We start from the raw sequence: 19506 nt of genomic DNA, 5'->3' as shown, positions 1-19506 counted from the left end.
GCGCGCTGCGGTTCATGGGGTCGCAAAGAGTCAGACACAACTGAGCGACTGAACTGAACTGAATATTTAAAAGTATCAAAAAACTCCAAATTAAAAAAAATTAAATATTGAACATGAGCTATACAATAGTTCATTTTATTTATTTCTTTTTAACTCGACGGAAGTTGTCTTTCTCTTTTTGACTGCACCACGTGGCATGTGGGATCTTAGTTCCCGGACCACGGATCAAACCCACATCCCTTGCATGGAAGGGCAGAGTTTTAACCCTGGGCCACCGGGGAAGTCCTCAACTGAAGTTTTTATGATCTAGTCTAAGTAAAGAATCATTTTGTGGGAGGGAATATGAAATGCAAGGCATAAACTGTTCAAAGATGGGTGTGTGAGCTAAGTCACTTCAGTCACGTCCGACTCTGTGTGACTGTACGGACCATAACCCACCAGACACCTCTGTCCGTGGGGTTCTCCAGGCAAGAATACTTTAGTGGGCTGCCATGCACTCCTCCGGGAGATCTTCCTGGCTCAGGGATTGAACCCACATCTCCTCCATTGGCAGGCAGGTTCTTTACCACTAGTGCCACTAGGGAAGCCCACCTTTCTTAAATTGTGCATATGTATTTTTGATGACCTCAATTTATATGTGAAAAAATTTTTATTGGTCACTTTGATTTAGACCAAGGGCTTTACTTTTTATCAGCAACTAGGAAGATTTTCTTCTTCTCTGTGGTGAGAGTTTGCAGGAACCTGGAATGCAAAATTTGGAAAGTTGGTATACAATATTTAATCCATGCAAAGAATTTGGATAACATGCATACAACTTTATTGAAAGAGCTTAAAAAATAGTCATTTATTTTTTGTGTTTTCTTTCTTTCTCTCTCTCTTTATATATTTATTTATTTTTTTTTTTGGCAAGGATGAGGACATTACACATAGTTCCTAGAATTTATGGTATTGAAGGATATAGAAATCTCTAGACCTTGAGCATTTATTCTGGAGTTTTACACAATATATGCAGTTTATGTTTCTAAAGTTTTCTGGGTTCAAGTTCTTTTCACATATATCTGGCTGTCACGAAATACAAGACCCAAAGCACATTTAGAATCACTTACCTGGAGGGAGTTTGAAGTTCCTCCAAGTCTTTTTCACATCTGTTGTACTCTATTGTTCATTGATACAGTCTAAAACATACTAGAAACAAAAAAGCGGCTGCATATGCAGCATTAAAATTTACCCTGGCTTTCTGATCCATGAACAAACACTACCATGATAAGGCCAAGTAGAAGCCATGGGAGCTCTCTTGCCTCTTAAATGCTAGAACAGGTCCTGCATCTAAAGTGGGCAATGTGGCTGTTACGGTGCTGTGTTGGTATTCTGCTTTGGTGACCCTTCTTAGAGGGGCAATTTTCTTCTCTGTAGGACCACCTGTGCAGTTGGGGTACCAGTGGGGAAAACCCGGATATCTCTACATCCCCAAGCCAATTCAAGGTGCTTGTCAGTTCGTTCAGTTGCTCAGTCGTGTCCAACTCTTTGTGACCCATGACCTGCAGCATACCAGGTTTCCCTGTCCATCACCAGCTCCTGGAGCTGGCTCAAACTCATGTCCATCGAGTCAGTGATGCCATCCAACCATCTCATCCTCTGTCATCCCCTTCTTCTCTTGCCCTCAGTCTTTCCCAGCATCGGGGTCTTCTCCAGTGAGTCGGCTCTTCACATCAGGTAGCCAAAGTATTGAAGCTTCAGCTTCAGCATCAGTCCTTCCAATGAATATTCAGGGCTGATTTCCTTTAGGATTGACTGGTTTGATCTTACTGTCTGAGGGACTCTCAAGAGTTTTCAACATCACAGTTCAAAAACATCAGTTCTTCGGCACTCAGCTTTCTTTATGGTCCAACTCTCACATCCATACATGACTACTGGAGAAACCATAGCTTTGACTATGCGGACCTTTGTCAGTAAAGTAATACCTCTGCTTTTTAATATGCTTTGTCATACCTTTTCTTCCAAGGAGAAAGCATCTTTTAATTTCATGGCTGCAGTGAGTTTGGAGCCCAAGAAAATAAAGTCTGTCACTGTTTCCATTGTTTCCTCATCTATTTGCCATGAAGTGATGGGACCAGATGTCATGATCTTAGTTTTTTGAACATTGAGTTTTGCTCATGTCAGTAGTTCAAAAGAAATTATAAGTGAGATCCCCAATGATTCTGATTTGTTATTTGTTTATTTCCATGCACTCTTATCAACTCATGAACTATTTCAATTCAACTCGAGACCTGAGTTGGCTGATGAGATGACTTTGGGTTAAACTCATAGGTGAGATTACTAGAAGGATTTGTTGTATTTGTGCATTTTATTGGCTTGTGAACTAATTCAAACATCACTGAAGCCCTTAGTCAACTGTAGCATGATTGATGTGGAGGTAATCTAATTGCTTTTCTTTTATGTGACCTATACACATGCATGTGACCTGTAATGGCAATTTGAATAATCACCTTTGAAGCCTTTGGATTTGGGTTTGTCTTCTCAACCCACTGTGCTAACTCCAATGTCACAGTATAGGAATTACTCACTGTTACCAGGCAGATCATGTAATAGTTTGGATTTGGGTTGTATTTCTGAGCTTCTGTTGCATCTTCTTCATATTTGTGTTCATTTCTTGTCAACTTGCTGCTGCTTATTCAACTCCAAATGTTGATAAAACCCATAGTACTTCAATCAACTTGACCAAAGAATAGAAGTGGCCTGAAGCCCTTAAGATTCACTGATTTTTCTCAGTCTCTCCCATCAGTCAGGCACAGCAGCCTTACAAGATGATGGAAAGACCCATTGTAGACTCTGTTCTAATATCAGCTCGGGGACTACAGGTTGTGTAGTCAGGGTGCCAAGCTCGAAGGATGTAGAATGCAGTTTTAACCGAGAAGCAGGCTTTTAGCCAGGAACCAGATTGGGCTTTTCTCCCCTAGGACCCAGAATAGATGGCCTTGGGAACCTGGAGTTAGAGGTAAAAATGAAATCTCGCATGATTCCAGATGAGTGGTTACCCCAGATGTTTGCAGTTTACAGAACTCAAGGGGAAGAACATTTCTACTAGAGGAAATGGGAAGTGTCATCTATAGCTTCTGTATAATTATTTGCCCTTGATTCTTTAATTTGTATGTCGTATTTTGCCTTGGTGGGATTTAAGGTTAACCTTAAGTCTATAGATTTCTGAATCTCAAAGAATCACAGCAGCTCTGCAGAAGTCGTGAACTTCACCCTGAAGACTTCAACCCAAAGAAGTCCCATGACTTGGGGCCCCAGACTTTGGACTTGGTTTGAGCATGGGGTGGTTTTCATTGCTTATAAGGTGTGCACTTGTGCTTATGCAAACAATCCTGGAATCTTAAGTATGGGGAGATATCAGAGTATGTATATACTGTATTTGTATCCCACACAGTGCAAGGCAGTGTCTCAGGCTGATTGGTCTCCCCAGCAGGACCTTTTTTGTGATAACTTCCTGCAACCTTCGTTTTCTGTGTCACTAAGTCTCTGGGCATAGCTACCTTGTTTGATTATTTGTCAGCTTTCCCTCGTTGAACCAATCTCAACATCTGTCTTATCAAATTTGGAATTTGGGACAGGTCCACAAGACTGAATGATAGCTTGCTGAATCTCATTAATGCTCTTTTATTACAGAGAACACTATTTAGAAGACATATTGTTGATTTCTCCTGAACTCTTCTTGTTTCTGTGCCTGTGAAGCGGTTTTCTGCTTTTTTTTTTTTTTTTTGGTATTTTATAAAATGCTTATATTTTCCCTGTGATTTGTTGTTGTTGTAAGCTCCCACTTGTAAATTTTTATTATTCACAATGACTATAAATGTGATCAAAAAAGCTTGTGGTCTGCCAAGTACATTATCCAATGTTTCAAGGCAGAGCTCTGAGTTATAGAACCTAATGCATTGAGAGATTTGGTGGCAAGGTGTGGACTCTCCAGGTCAGGATTGAAGTTATCTCCTAAAAAAAAAAAATAAAGTATAAATGGACTTAAAAAAAAAAAAGTCAGTAGGTAATCTAATACCTTCCTATGAGAAGTGGTCCCTTTGGCCACTTCTTGAAGGCCATAAAGAAATATTTGGGCATTGTGGGGGTGGAAGGGACATCTTCTACCCCTGCTAGAGGAATGGCAGACTCTCAGAGGCCTGTAGCTCACCAGCCCAGAAGTCCAGAGAGCATGGACTGGAAGCAAGGGGTGCAAGGTTAACTCCTGGTCAAGCCTGCATTCAAACTCTGGTCCCCAGAGTCTGGAGTGTTTATCATTACACCACACTACCTGGTCTTATAAAGTCGTAGTAAGGGTACAGAATCCAAAGAGGTAAGTTAGTAACAGGTTGTTTTTGGCATTGTTTGTTCCTAAAATTTAATACTCTTTCTACTGCTTGTATAAAATTTCCTGTTAACTAAAACTGCATGTCCTCTGTACAGCTTGCCATGGTTTCAACATTCATCAAATAGCTTTATCACTGTGGTCAGGAAACTCTTTCCCCATGGGAGAGGAGAGCAAAACTGTGCCGGTCTGTCTTGGCTGCAGCTGTGCCTGCTGGGTGGGTGGGCATGGGTCACTTCCTAGGATTTCCTGATGACTTGGAGTTGCAGGTGTCAGCAACTCCATTCCAGCTATTTAGTCTAGAGGCCCCAAGCCGAGCGTCCCCTGGTCTTTCAGAGCAGCTGGGACTTATCTCCTTATTATTTATTACCCAATCTATGTTAAGGAGTGGGCCACCCATTAGCATAGCATCCCCATAATGTGTGCCCCTCTCCCCAGAAAGTCTCTGAAATGTTGTTCTGAGGGGGAATTTTGTAAGGGACTGAAGGGTTAGGTGAGTAGATGGCTGGTGACATTTGGGGTATTGCTATTAACCTGACTCCATTTCAGAACACCTTCTTGAGCTTGCAGAGCTTATAGTGAGAGTCCGGTAATGAATTTTGTCCCATTCAGATACAGCTTGCACTGCCCATATCCGCTGGACGCCAGTGATGAGGGAGTGTCGCCGGAGGTGGGAGGAAGCTACCCAAGCATTTGGTGTCTGCCCTTGGCCTCACTGTGACAGTTTTGTGAGTTAAGGTAACCCTGGCCTGAGAAAGCCTGGGGCACATCAAGGAGGGAAATGCTGCTATTGTATTTCTATACACAGTTAACTGCCACAGATCAAGGAGAAGTTTATGTCTTTGTTTCCATGAAAGCAAGGAAATTTGAAACTGGGGACGTCTTTAGGAATATGAGTGATCTCAAGGAGCAGAGTAATAATTGTTCTCATTTACTGAGGGCTTTATTTTATTTTTTATTTTGGTGCCAAGTTCTGTGTCACTCACTCTTTGTAGCATCTCGTGTAATATTCACTGCATGCCCTGTTGGTAGAAGATATCATCCTCTCAAGTAATATTTACAGGTAAGATGTGAATTATGACTGGGAATCTATGTGTCTTACCCAGGCCCCAGGCCCTGAACCACTAGTTTCTGCTGATTTTAAAAATGAGATGAAGGTTTCAGAAGGTAGAGAAGGCCTGGTCCTCTGGGCCATTTTACAAGTGAAAGTAATGAATGCCAAGGTCCGCCTCTCTGCACCACCTCGGAGCTGGGCAGTCTCCTTGAGTGCCTCACCTCCCTACCTTTGACTCTATACTTAGGCGACACTCAGCCTTCTCACTCGCTTAGTCCTCAGTTGTGTCCGACTCTTTGCGACCCCTGGACTGTAGTCCGCCAGGCTCCTCTGTTCATGGGGAATTCTCCAGGCAAGAATACCGGAGTTGGTTGCCATGCCCTCCTCCAGTGGATCTTCCTAATCCAGGGATCGAACTTAGGTCTCCCACATCATAGGCAGATTAGTTACCATCTGAGCCCCCCGGGCCAAGTGTCACTAATTTAGAAATAATCTTTTGTCTTCAAAATTCACTTTACCCTAGACCTTCTTCCAAGATATTTGATTAGAGGAAAGTGAAAGAAAGTGAAAGTCACACAGTCGTGTCTGACTCTTTGCGATTCCATGGACTGCGGCCTGTCCTGCTCCTCTGTCCATGGAATTCTCCAGGCAAGAGTACTTGAGTGGGTTGCCGTTTCCTTCTCCAGGGGATCTTCCCGACCCAGGGATCAAACCCAGGTCTCCCATATTGCAGGCAGATTCTTTACCAGCTGAGCCACCAGGGAAGATTAGAGGAAGTCCCTACCAAATTAATGATATTGACATGTGACTGAGTGTAAGGATAAATACTCCAGTTTAGGAAACTGTGAAATTGACCTGAAGGACTGAATTTAATGATGGATCTACAGGAGCAGGGAGGACTGACAGGGAGATACTGGAGTGCGTCCCTGTTGTGTGTCTGCGTGTGTGCCACTCCACAACCTGCCTGTGTAGCCCTCAGTATTCCTTAAAGGCATGTGTACACAGAAGAGGGGCAGACATTGATAATAAACAAACCCATCTTGGAGTTCAAGTATAATAACTGGAGGTCAAGCCAAAGTGAGCATTCACTGGCAGGAGAGCTACCAACTACAGAGACCTCCAGTGTGGATCAGATCATCAGCAGGATGGGGAAAAACACATTTCCTTCAGGCTCCTCTCATCCACACTGTTGAGTATTTTCCTCATGCTGCACACAGGGTCTAGAAGACCTATCAACTTTACCCCCACCTTTCGGAGGCCTGGTGAAGTCAGACCAACAGTGAAACTGAAGACACACTAGTGAAAACCAGAAACTCATCACGTTACCTTCTCCAACGGCCAGAAAACCCTTTTAGTGACTCTGATGGGCTCTATGATAAGCAGTTAGTGTCCATCATCTTCTTTTACACTCTTAGTAATCTGAAGAGCTAGGTGCTATGTTATTTCACAGAGAAGTTAAGCTAATGGCCTAGGGACACACACGGCTCATAATTTCAGAGTCAAGATTTGACAGCATGTGTTTATACAGCTCATGTGCTCTTACCTACATAACATCTACATAGTCATAGGACTTTGGGGGTGGCGTGGAAGAGTTTTGAAACATTGTTTTAAAAATCATATTAATTAATGAGACTGTAGAAAATAAAAAGGGATAGAAGAAATTCACTTCATTGTTGCCATCTAAACCCCTAAACTTTTAGTATTTTGTAGTATGTTCCTATGGGCTTCCCTGGTGGCTGTAAAGAATCTGCCTGCAATGCAGGAGACCTGGGTTCCATCCCTGGGTCAGTAAAATCCAATGGAGAAGGAAAAGGCAACCCATTCCAGTATTCTTGTCTGGAGAATTCCATGGACTGAGGAGACTGGTGGGCTACAGTCCATGCAGTTGCAAAAGAGTTGGACATGACTGAGTGACTAACACATGCACACAGTATGTTCATACAGTCCTTTATTTGCTGTCATAGTTATTTATGTATATATTTTCATACACTCTACTGTATACACAGTTTTCTATATTTGTACTCAATGCATCATAGTGTTCTCTATGGTATTTATTTTTGTAATCTAAATTTTTTCTTTAAATAATAGCATTTTATTCTTTCTGCCTATAAAAGTGGTTTGTTCCTCACTAAAGAGAATTCAAAATTCAGAAAGGCACAAAGAAGATAATAAAGAATGAACTCTAATTTCACCATGCAGAGAGAACCATTTTAATGCTTTATTTTTCATTTTTAAGACAATTAAATATTTGGGTTTATTTCCTTTCAGTCTTGCTTTTTTAAAACATATCCACATACTTTTCTTTCTTTTTTTTCCCCACATACTTTTCTTTAAAAAGAAACTGGGATCACAATGTGCATGCAATAATTTGATCATGCTTTTTTTCACTTAAAATACTATCAACAGTTTCATATGTTATTAAAACACCATTTAAAATGCTTGTGTGACAGTATGGCACATAAAGAACCGTTGATTTATTAAACTCATTATCTAATTGTGAATCTTTCGTGTCTTTCCAGTTAAAAATAATTTTTAGATGCTATCTCAGTAAGTATTTCTTCAAATAGCCATTTCAAAATTTCTGATTAATACCTTAGGATAAGATCCTAGTCAACGAATTGTTGTTCAAAGAGTATAAACTTTTCAGAAGCACTCTATTCATATTGTTAATTGCTTTCATGAATGGTTGTATCAATTTATTCTCTCATCTCCAAGATAAAATGTCTGCCCATTTTAATTGCTGCACAGTTTGCTATTTTTGATCCATTCTTATTACAAATATGGCTCCCATGAACATCTCCAGACCAGGGTATTAAGGCACCAGACCTGGGTTGAATTCCTCTTTCACTTATCAGCAGACCTTGCACATTGGTGCCTCAGTTTCTTCATCTGCAGAATATAAAAATAACAGGGCCTCAAAAGGTTGTGACGTGAATTGACTAATTATTAGTTCAGTCAAAACAATGTGCCCTTTGTCTGCATTCTGAATTTTTCAGTTCCCCCATTTAATAAAATTATTTGATCTATAATCTATCCTGATTTTATGATCACTGAGCTTTTTTCAGCTCTGAGGTTCTATGAAGTAAAATGGAGAAATTTGCAACAATCACAGACAAAATCCACTTACTAACATATCCTTACCATGTTTGGCTATCAGAATACATTTAAGAGGATTTGTTAAAAGGCAGAGTACAAGTGAAATAAGTAGATTAACTTACAGTATCATGTAAAATGAGTTCATTTTCTTTTTTCTGTACTCCCAAGTAAGGAATGAAAAGTAATCAACACAGAAGCTTCAAATATAACTATCTAAGTTGTCATTTAGTGCCAGTTAGCTCAGTGGTAAAGAATCTATCTTCCAAACAGGAGACATGGGTTTGATCCCTAGGTCTGGAAGAGCCTCGAGAGAAGGAAATACAACCCTCTCCAGTATTCTTGCTTGTGAAACCCCATGGACAGAGGACCCTGGCAGGCTACAGTCTATTGGGTCACAAAAGAGTCAGACACAAATTAGCAACAAGTTGTCATTTACTAAAATTCCAATGTTTTTGTAAAACTTTTCTCTATCTTGTCTTTAGCTCTCTCTCTCTCTCTCTCTCTCCCTCTCTCTCTCTCTCTCTGTGTGTGTGTGTGTGTGTGTGTGTGTGTGTGTGTGTGTGTGTTACTCACTTCATCATGTCCAATTTTCTGAGGCTCCATGGAATGTAACCTGCCAGGCTCCACTGTCCATGGGATTCTCCAGGCAGGAATACTGGAGTGGGTTGCCATTCTCTTTTCCAGAGGATCTTCCTGACCAAGGGATCAAACCAGCATCTCTTGCATCTCCTGCATTGGCAGGCAGGTTCTTTACTGTCTGAGTTACCAGGGAAGCTCCTGTCTTTAGGTTCGGTTCAGTTCAGTTCAGTTGCTCAGTCTTGTCTGACTCTTTGCGACCCCATGGACCGCCAGAACTCCCTGTCCATCACCGACCCCCGGAGTTTACTCAAACTCATGTCCATTGAGTCTGTGATGCCATCCAACCATCTCATCCTCTGTCATCCCCTTCTTCTCCCACCTTCAATCTTTCCCAGCATCAGGGTCTTTTCAAATGAGTCAGCTCTTTGCATCAGGTGGCCAAAGTATTGGGGTTTCAGCTTCAACATCAGTCCTTCCAATGAATATTCAGGACTAATTTCCTTTAGGATGGACTGGTTGGATCTCCTTGCAGTCCAAGGGACTCCCAAAATCTTCTCCAACATCACAGTTCAAAAAGCATCAATTCTTCAGCACTCAGCTTTCTTTATAGTCCAACTCTCACACCCATACATGACTACTGGATAAACCATAGCCTTAACTAGATGGATCTTTGTTGACAAAGTAATGTCTCTGCTTTTTAATATACTGTCTAAATTCATCATAATTTTCCTTCCAAGGAGTAAGCATCTTTTAATTTAATGGCTGCACCATGAAATTAAATTAAATTCACCATCTGCAGTGATTTTGGATCCCCCAAAAATGAAGTTTCTCACTGTTTCCACTGTTTCCCCATCTATTTGCCATGAAATGATGGGACCAGATGCCATGATCTTAGTTTTCTGAATGTTGAGCTTTAAGCCAACTTTTTCACTCTCCTCTTTCACTTTCATCAAGAGGCTCTTTAGTTCTTCTTCACTTTCTGAAACAAGGGTGGTGTCATCTGCATATCTGAGGTTATTGATATTTCTCCCGGCATCTTGATTCCAGCTTGTGCTTCGTCCAGTCCAGCATTTCTTGTGATGTACTCTGCACATAAGTTCAATAAGCAGGGGGACAATATACAGCCTTGATGTACTCTTTTCCCTATTTGGAACCAGTCTGTTGTTCCATGTCCAGGTCTAACTGTTCCTTCCTGACCTGCATACAGATTTCTCAAGAGGCAGGTCAGGTGGTCTGGTATTTCCATCTCTTTCAGAATTTTCCACAGTTTGTTGTGATCCACACAGTCTAAGTCTTTGGCATAGTCAATAAAGCAGAAATATATGTTTTTCTGGAACTCTCTTGCTTTTTCGATGATCCAGTGGATGTTGGCGATTGATCTCTGGTTCCTCTGCCTTTTCTAAAACCAGCTTGAACATCTGGAAGTTCACGGTTCACGTATTGCTGAAGCCTGGCTTGGAGAATTTTGAGCATTACTTTACTAGTGTGTGAGATGAGTGCAACTGTGCAGTAGTTTGAGCATTCTTTGGCATTGCCTTTCTTTGGGATTGGAATGAAACCTGACTTTTTCCAGTCCTTGTGACCACTGATGACTTTTCCAAATTTACTGGCATATTGAGTGCAGCACTTTCACAGCATCATCTTTTAGGATTTGAAATAGCTCAGCTGGAATTCCATCATCTCCACTAGCTTTGTTCGTAGCGATGCTTCCTAAGGCCCACTTGACTTTGAATTCCAGGATGTCTGGCTCTAGGTGAGTGATCACTCCATCGTGATTTTCTGGGTCGTGATCTTTTTTGTACAGTTCTTCTGTGTCTTTAGGTAATTTCCCCCAAATCGATTTGAATAGAATGTACAGAAAGCCAGAACTCTGACTATGTAGGTTAAATATGCATTACCCACCGAATGCCTAGGTAGAATGCAATAGGAGCTTTGGCAGTGGGGAGCTGTCTCCTAACAAGATAGCTTTGTGAGTCCCAGGAAACACCAGACCTGCTCCCACAAGGAGGCTGATCCCTTTCCTTGACCTGTTAAATGTCACTTCCTAAAGCCCTTTTGCCTCTGGATATGTCAGGGGAGTGTGTGATTTCCTAAGTTCTGTCTCACCACAGCAAAGATTTGAAATGGTGGACCAGTGTTACAGCTTGGTTACAGCTCAGTTTTATTTGGCAAGCAAAGGATAGTACACCTTCAAGGTGTGAGGGTGGGCCGACCCAATAAGAGAGGTCTCAAGGGTCTTGGCTTCCTCCTCTCATCTGTTTGTCTCCTCACCCTGAGCCTGCCCTATGTAAATTGGGCTAGCCAGGAGGGCTGTTTGTTTCACCTGAGGTTCTCACTCTGGTCCTCAGATTTTCTTTTGTTCCATTTTTGTGGGCTTTTTCCTTTCTTTGTCTTTTAGCCACCGCCATTTTGGACTCCTTTTTCCTATTCTAACTACCTAACATTCCCTCCTCAAGAGATGGAAGGCCCAAATCTTTGGGAGTAGGGGCGTCGAAGTCTCACTGGCTACTTCCTGCTGAGCTGGGATGGCGAGGGGCATTGGGCCTCCCCCTCCTGCTAGTCTCAAGCCTCAGAGTCCTCATGGCAGTGTCCATCTAAGGGTGAGTGATATTTTCTGGGGTCAGGTGTAGTTTTATACATCCTTGTTGAACTGGTACTACATGTTGTAGCTTGTTGACCTGGCCAGAGACAAAATGGGTTAGACAATTGATAATATATGGAGTGATCATAAGCAGCATCAATATGGTGATAACAGGGATTAGTAGGGGTATTAGTCAACTCCAATTCCCCCTCTCCAGGAGAAGGATCCCCCAAGAGAGATTGTAGCAACCCCAAGAACTCTCCAGCTCATTCTTTGAGATTCTGAAGGATCTGAATGTTTTTCTTGAAGACTGTGAGACTTTCTTTAACTTGGTTGGAGGTGTTACCCAGAAACAACATGTCTCATTCAAGATGGCTCAAGTCCCTCCTTGTTCAGGGATCAGGGGATCTATCTCCTGTCTATTTGGAGTACAACCCGTACCAAGCTGGGTTGGCTCTTTAGAGCTATTCTGAGAAGTCTTATCCCCAGAAACTTAATTTTGGCAGTGTTCATTAGAATGGCACTCATCTGTAGTCCTGAATAGGTATCTGAGATCTCCCATGGGCTCACAGGTGTATTGAGTGTCCTCTTCTGTTTTCTTCCATGGCTTGACTTGTGAGTAGTGAATCCAGGAGACATGTCCTTATACCTTGACTGCTGGGGTGGTAGAAAGTATTACAGGGTAGGGGCCCTTCCATATGGGCTGGAGTTGAGCCTCTGGGGACCCATATTTCCAGACTTTAATTAGGACTTGAGTCCCTGAAGCATATAGTGGTGGCTCTTTAGAAACTTTGGGGTCCTGGTTAACACCCCACAAGCATGTATCTTTTTGGAATTGCCAAATGGTCATGGTATAAGACCAGAGGGTCTGAGCCTCTGGATCTAGGAAGAAGTCATTGACATAAATGAAAGGTCTCCCATATAGCATCTCATAACGACTAAGACCAATCTGTTCCTTAGGGGCAATACATGTGCAGAGGAGAGCTATTGGTAAAGCCTCCTTCCATCCCAGGGAGGTCTCCTGGGTTATCTTTTTTATTGCTGATTTTAAGAATTGGTTGGCTCTTTCTACTTTTCCTGAAGACTGAGGCCTCCAGGCACAATGGAGATAATAAGTAACGCCCAATGCATTGGAGACCCCTTGGGTGACCTTAGAAGTAAATGATGTCCCATTGTCACTTTGTAATGACCTTGGCAGACCAAATCTCGGAATGATTTCATGGAGTAGTTTTTTTTACTACCTCCTCAGCCTTCTCAATTCAGGTGGGAAAGCCTTCAATCCATCCTGTGAATGTATCTATCATGACTAGTAGGTATTTATACCCTTGAGAAACTGGCATCTGGGTGAAGTCCATCTGCCAGTCCTCTCCTCAGTAGGCCCCATGCTATTAGATGAGTTGGGCCAGCTGGGGTCTTTGAGCTCCTTGGTGGTTGTTTAATTGGCAAGTGGGATAAGAGGAGACCACTTGCCTTATAGTTGTTGGAGGCCCGTTCCTCTCAAAGACCCTTCTAGTAATCTTTGGAGGGCCTTCTCCCCTAAATGAGTGATGGCATATAAGGAGTTAACCAACTTCCATTGGAGGTTCCCAGGCAGAAAAAAAAAAAGAGTCTCTCCTTTTGGAACCACCCCATATGATCTTCTTGAAAGCCCTCACTCTAAGCTTTAAGAGTCTCACCTTCAGTATATGAAGGAGTTTCTGGCAAATTAGTCTGTGGAACTAAGGTGGCCACCCCTATTAGGTCATGGTTCTGTAATGCTGCTCTCTTAGCTGCCTGATCAGCTGCTTGGTTCCCTTGTGTCACTTCTGTGCTCCCTTTTTGGTGTCCTTTACAAAGGGAAACTGAAACCTCAGTGGGCAGATGGACTGCCTCCAAGAGCCTAAGGATTTGATCATCATATTTGATTGGGGACCCTCGGGTGGTCAAGTAGCCTCTTCTTTTCCAAATAGCAGCATGTGCATGTAGCACCAGAAAGGCATACTTGGAGTCAGTGTAGATGGCTACTCTTTTTTCTTTTCCCAGCTCTAAAGCTCAAGTCAGGGCTATGAGCTCAGACAATTGGGCTGAAGTACCTGGTGGCAAAGGTTTAGCCTCTGTGGTCTCAAAATTGGAGACTACTGTATATCCGGCTCTTCTTTTCCCATCCAAGACAAAGCTGCTTCCACCATTGTACCAGATTTCCTCAAGATTGGTCAGAGGATCTTCTGACAATCCCTCTCAGGGCTTTGTCCATTGGTCCGAAGTTTCTAGGCAAGAGTGAAAGGGGAGAGAGCCTTCGGGGGTAGGCAGGAGGGTAGCTGGGTTAAGAACCTCACAAGGAAATATAGTCAGGCCTGGATTTTCCATCAGCACTACTTACTATCTGAGGATCCTTTGATCAGACATCCATAAATGGCCTCTCCCATTCAGGAGTTGTTTCACTTGGTGACTGGTAAAAATAGTTTGTCCCCAAGAGAGTTTTAAAGTATCTTCTATCAGGACTGCAATAGTTGCAAGATTTTGAAGGCAGGGAACGATCTCTTTTCAAAAAGGGAGTAGGACACTCAGGGACCACCAGAAACTGGTGGAAAAATATTTGTCCGTCCCAGCAACAAAGAAGCACTCGGGTGAGTCTTTTCATAATTGTTTTTCCTGTAGCACTCAAAATGGTACAGGTTTGAGAGGAGAAGACTCCAGAGTAGGAGGTCAGGACAGAGTAGGCAGCCCCTGTGTCAACCAAGAAATTCTGGGACCTACCTGCCACATCCAGTTTCACCCTTGGCTTCACTCCCATGATGGTTATCTGTGACAGGCAGGCTGATAGGAAGGGGCCGCTTCAGTCCTATTGAACAATCCTGAGGGAAGGCTTGGCACTTGACCTTGAGGCTGTTGGGTCCCCAGAGCAGAGGGCCGTCCAGTGTCCCAACTGATGGCATTTATAGCAAGCCATTTTAGGAGACTTGTTATGGTTTGGACACTCTTTGGCCCAATGCCCCACTTGTCTACAGATAAGGCATTTGCCTGGTGCCTTGTCCTTCAAGGACTCGGGGTTTGCCATAAGGCTTCCCTGAAGGGCGGCCAGCATCTGGGCATGCCTTGTCTCTTTCCTTCTCTCCCTTTCCTGGGCCTTGGCCTCCCTCTCCCGTTCTCTGTTATAAAAGGTATTGGTGGCTATCTGGACCATTTCATCTAAAGGGGCAGCAGGGTCTTGCTGCCGTAGCTGTTGTAACTTTATCCTGATCTTTGATGCACACTGGGGCAGGAATTTGTCCTTTAAAATCACCTGTCTCTCGTAAGAGTCTAAGTTCAGATTGGTAAACTTTTGGAGGGCCTCTTTTAGACTTTCCAGAAAGGCAATGGGGTTCTCGTTGGGCTCCTGAGATACTGCTGAGACTGGGCACAGTCCCACAACTCATAAGCTTCCTTCTATTTCCATGGGTGGACTTCCTTAGGGGTGAGTCTTTCTGAAGCTTATTCTACCCAGTATTGTTGCAACCTGAGAGCTGGGCGTCCCTGGGTCAGGGTGTAGATCCCCAGGCATGTTGAGGCATGACAGCCTTCTGGAGATCGAATACCCAGGCAGGCAAAGGCATGTCGACCTCCCAAGAATTGGGTCCCTCGGCAGGTCAAGGCATGTCAACTTCCTGGGATCCCTGGACTGGCAGCTCCCTGAGCAGGTTGAGGCATGGCAACCTCCCAGAGACCAGATCCCTAGGCAGGTCAAGGCAGGTCCACCTCCTGGGGCCCTGGGCTGGTGGATCCTTGAGCAAGCTGAGGCATGACAACCTTCCAGGGACCAGATCCCTAGGCAGCTTGAGGCAGATCGACCTCCTGGGACCCTGGGCGAGTGGATCCCTGAGCAAGCTGAGGCATGACAACCTCCCAGGGACCAAATCCCTAGGCAGGTCAAGGCAGGTTGACCTCCTGGGACCCCAGGCTGGAGTTTGGCATCCCCAAGGTCTCCAGTGTGACTAGCACTGGGTAGGATTAAGGGGTTGTAGTCTTAACTCATTGCCAGTTTGTCCACTGCAGATGGGAATAGATACCATGATGTAAAGCAATCTAAGCCTGTGCCCTGAGACTGGGAACCTGGCAAAATAGCCATAGGCCTTATCCTCTTATTGCCCTGAAGGAATGTAACTCACTGATTTCTTCCCTTAGTCCTCCATAAGAGCAGTTTAGGATGTTTCCCATGGTAAACATTTCACTGTCATAGAATAATAGAAGTAATGACAAAGGAGTGCGTTATCTGGTACTGTTAGGGAGTATTTTAATTATAAGCTGGGTGGAGTGATGTTGCCTACAAGGGGGCAGGGTCCTGGTTGTAGGGGTTAGTAAGTGGCTTAAGAAAGAATTGATAAGAGGCAACAGACCAGATGTTCCATAAAAGTGGAATGGAGATTTGATCCAGGGATATGTTTGTAACTTTAGGAGAAGGGTGGTAAGGGTTTGGGCCCAAACGGCCTTCAGGGCTAACTCCCAAAATGGCAAACATTGTCCCTGGAAGCTCAATTGCCCTTGAAGGGATGCCACCAACAGATGGACTTCTAGCAGGCATTGTGTGCCTGTCACCTGCCCTAGCGGGTTCACTGAGAGATGTTGTTGTTATACATGTTGTGGGAAACATGGAAGGTGAAGGCCTGAATCTCTAGAGGGATTGGATTTCCCTCCTAAGGGTCAGCTATTTTCTGGCTGTCCCGCTAGAAGATTGTATGGGCAAAACTGTGGGCCCAGATGGGGCTCAGGAAAAGAGAATGAAACAGGAGGGAAGGGGGCAGGGCACAACTTTTGAAAGAATGACATAGCCCAAGGTCATAACATAAACCCATTAAAATCAAGTGGGTCCAAGATGGCAGACAAGTCAAATTCAACTAAGCCTTGATCCTCAATCTGCAAGCTAAATGACACACCCAGAGGTGACATGACAGTTCCAAGGCACTATCAAAAGACCAAGAAGTGGGTGGTTCCCCAATTGTTGGAATGATCCTCCCACTCATTAGCATATGAATTCACCCAGCTCACAAAAACTAACCACACATTTCATGGCCACCACATACACCCTCTGCGATGGCACACACTCTGTGGACTGTGCTTCTTTCTGAATCTGAACAAGGCTACCTCTTACCTATCACTGTGTCTCACTGAATTCTTTTTACAATGAGACATCAAGAACCTGAGCTTCATTAGGTCCTGAAACCAGGCACCATGGGCTTTGGCCAGGCTCAAGTTCTGGTTGGACACAACTGAGTGACTAAGCATAGCACAAAGTCCCTGCCACATGGCTTTGAGTCCCAATCTTAGGTAAACGGTTTCAAACACAATTTTCAGAAATTGAAAGATGATGACCTGCCCAATCAAACAGTGGAGAGAAGAGCTGAAGGACAGGAGGAAAAAGCAGAGGAACCCTTTTCATAACTTGCCGAAGAACTGCTAAATGCCTGACCTGCACCCACAATTTTCATTGGCCTGATCCTTGGCATAAAGGAGGTTAAGGACAGAAGGACCCTCATGCACTTGGGCAACAGCTACTAGGGCACAGCAGATAGTGGAGCCTTTGGGACACAATGGGGAGTAGCCCCTGCTAGAGTCACTCAATTGCATGCCACTCGCCTGTTCACAGGGGGTTCAAGGAAATAAGAAATGAGAGACTATAAAGGAATTCAGATTTTGTTAGCAATATGTCCTTCCTGCCATAGGGGTGAGGACTTCCTACCTTGACTGGAGGTCTTCTGGAATCTGAGATTGAGCCACATGAGCTTTCTGCCGAGTTTGTTTTTGCTGCCCCAGTTTCCAGCATGCTGGGCTTCTTGTCACTTCCACTGCACTGGATTTCCTTTGTGTTCAGCTTCCACCACATGAGCTTTTGCCAAGTTGGGCTTCTGCTGTGCTTGGTTTCCGCCTTGCTGGGCCTGAGCTGAGGTTGTTTCAGCCAGGTTAAATCCGAGTCATGGCACCAGATATGTCAGGGGAGTGTGTACTTTCCTCAGTTCTGTCTTGCCACAGCAAAGATTTGAAATGGCAGACCAGTGTTACAGCTCTGTTACAGCTCAGTTTTATTTGGCAAGCAAAGGATAGTACACACTTGAGGCATGTGGGCAGGCCGACCCCAAAGGGCAGGCCTCAATCCATCTTGGCTTCCTCTTCTTATATGTTTGTCTCCTCCCTTCCTTGAGCCTGCCCTATGCAAATTGGGCTGGCCAAGAAGGGGCGTGTTTGTTTTAGCTGAAGTTCTCACTCCAGTCCGTGGATTTTCTTTTGTTCCATTTTCGAAGGCTTTTCACTTTCTTCGTCTTTTAGCCACCACCATTTTGGACTCCTTTTTCCTGCTCTACCTACCTAACAAACCCATGCAAGCATGCAGCTTGTTTAACCCCATGTGCCCCGGAGCCTGCTGTGCACCCGTATCACCCGTGGTAACTGTGTGTGTGTGTGTGAAAATACAGAGCCTCAGGTCCAACTGCCCAGATATTCATAAGTTGGGCAGGGTCTGCAAATCAGCACTGCAACAAACTTTCCAGCTGATTCTGATATGACAGATCCACAGACCAGCCCTTGTCAACCACTGACAAACCTCAGCTTGTGCAGCTGGGGGACTGAGGCCAAGAAAGGCTAAATGGACTTGCTCAAGGTCACACAGCTGAGTTTCGAGAAAAGATGAACACGACTCTTTGTTTCTCCCAATTTGAAGGTGAATCAGGTAACTGCTTAACAGTCAAAACTGAAACGTAGAAGTGCAACTGTTACCAAGTCCAAGCTTGCTCTGCTTTCCACATGATAGACCAATGAATCTGAGAGACAAGATGTTGAGGGAACGAAGAGACTTTAATTGGGGAGCCAGGAGACTGAGAAGACGGCAGGCTAGTGCCTCAAAATAACCATCTTATTGGGGTCTGGATGCCAGGTTCTCTTATAGATCAGAGATGGATCAGAGGAAGCTAAGAAAAAAGGCTATTAATCTTGCAAATATCTCCTAGAATGGCAAGCTTCAGGCAGGGGATGTGTTAACTTCTTCCTTCCTGCCATCCACAGGTGGGTAGGGTTCTGAACAAAGGAACTTTAGTCTACCAGTCAGGCCAAGGGGCATGATTCCCTGAGGCAAACCATTCTGTATGATTATAATAACAAAAGCAATGAAAAGCAAGTCAAAGAAACAGTTCCAACATGGAGTCAGAATTGGCTTCCTCCCTGCAACATAACCAGAGCTCAACCTCCCAGGGGAGGCAAAACTAGAGAAAATTCTGGGCTGGGAGGAGAAGGAAGAAACCAAATGTTTAACCTTTCACTTTGGCACTATCTGAGAAAATTTTTTTCCAACTAATTTTGCTTATTTGTATGATGGGCCTAAATTCCATTTTCATCCGTTTTCTCCACCCTACATTGACTCTCCCAGGTTTTTTATACTGTTCTGGGGCACAGAACCTTTTGAGAGTAATTATCTGACTTTATGCAATATCAAGGGAATATTTATTAAAATGACATAGTGACTGGATGCAAAATGGTATCCTGAATTGGATCCTAGAATAAAAAAGACACTAGTGGAAAAACTGGGGAGATCTGAATAAAGTTTGTAGTTTAATGAATACTAATTTATCAACATTAATTTCTTAGCTTTGACAAATGTACCATTGTTATGTAAGATGCTAACATTAGGGAGAACTGGATGATGGGTGTACAGGAACTCTGCAACTTCTCTGTAAATATAAAACTATAGCAAAAGAAAAGATTTGCTTAAAAAATGAGCTTAGGTAACAACAAACCAGAGCTGTCAATGAAGCAAAGACAAATTGCTAATCAGAGTACTGATTCCCTCTCCCATTGGCAGAAAATCCTTTTGGAAGCTGACTGCTTAATCAAGCA

At 43.6% G+C, this 19506-nt stretch overlaps 1 protein-coding gene across 1 annotated transcript in view; it reads right to left on the bottom strand.

The window, feature by feature from the left end:
* Positions 1-3951: 3951 nt before the first annotated feature.
* Positions 3952-19506, bottom strand: part of LOC133052057 (heparan-sulfate 6-O-sulfotransferase 2-like) — a 63472-nt gene continuing 47917 nt past the window's right edge. The window contains exon 3 of the mRNA XM_061136818.1: positions 3952-3990. Within this exon, the coding sequence (XP_060992801.1) occupies positions 3984-3990 (7 nt within the window). The 3' untranslated portion in view covers positions 3952-3983. The remainder of the gene's footprint in view (positions 3991-19506) is intronic.

Source organism: Dama dama, chromosome X (assembly GCF_033118175.1).
Source record: "Dama dama isolate Ldn47 chromosome X, ASM3311817v1, whole genome shotgun sequence".
NCBI lineage: Eukaryota > Metazoa > Chordata > Mammalia > Artiodactyla > Cervidae > Dama > Dama dama.
Note: the sequence above shows the minus strand (reverse complement) of the source record. Positions and strands in the feature narration are given on the sequence as shown.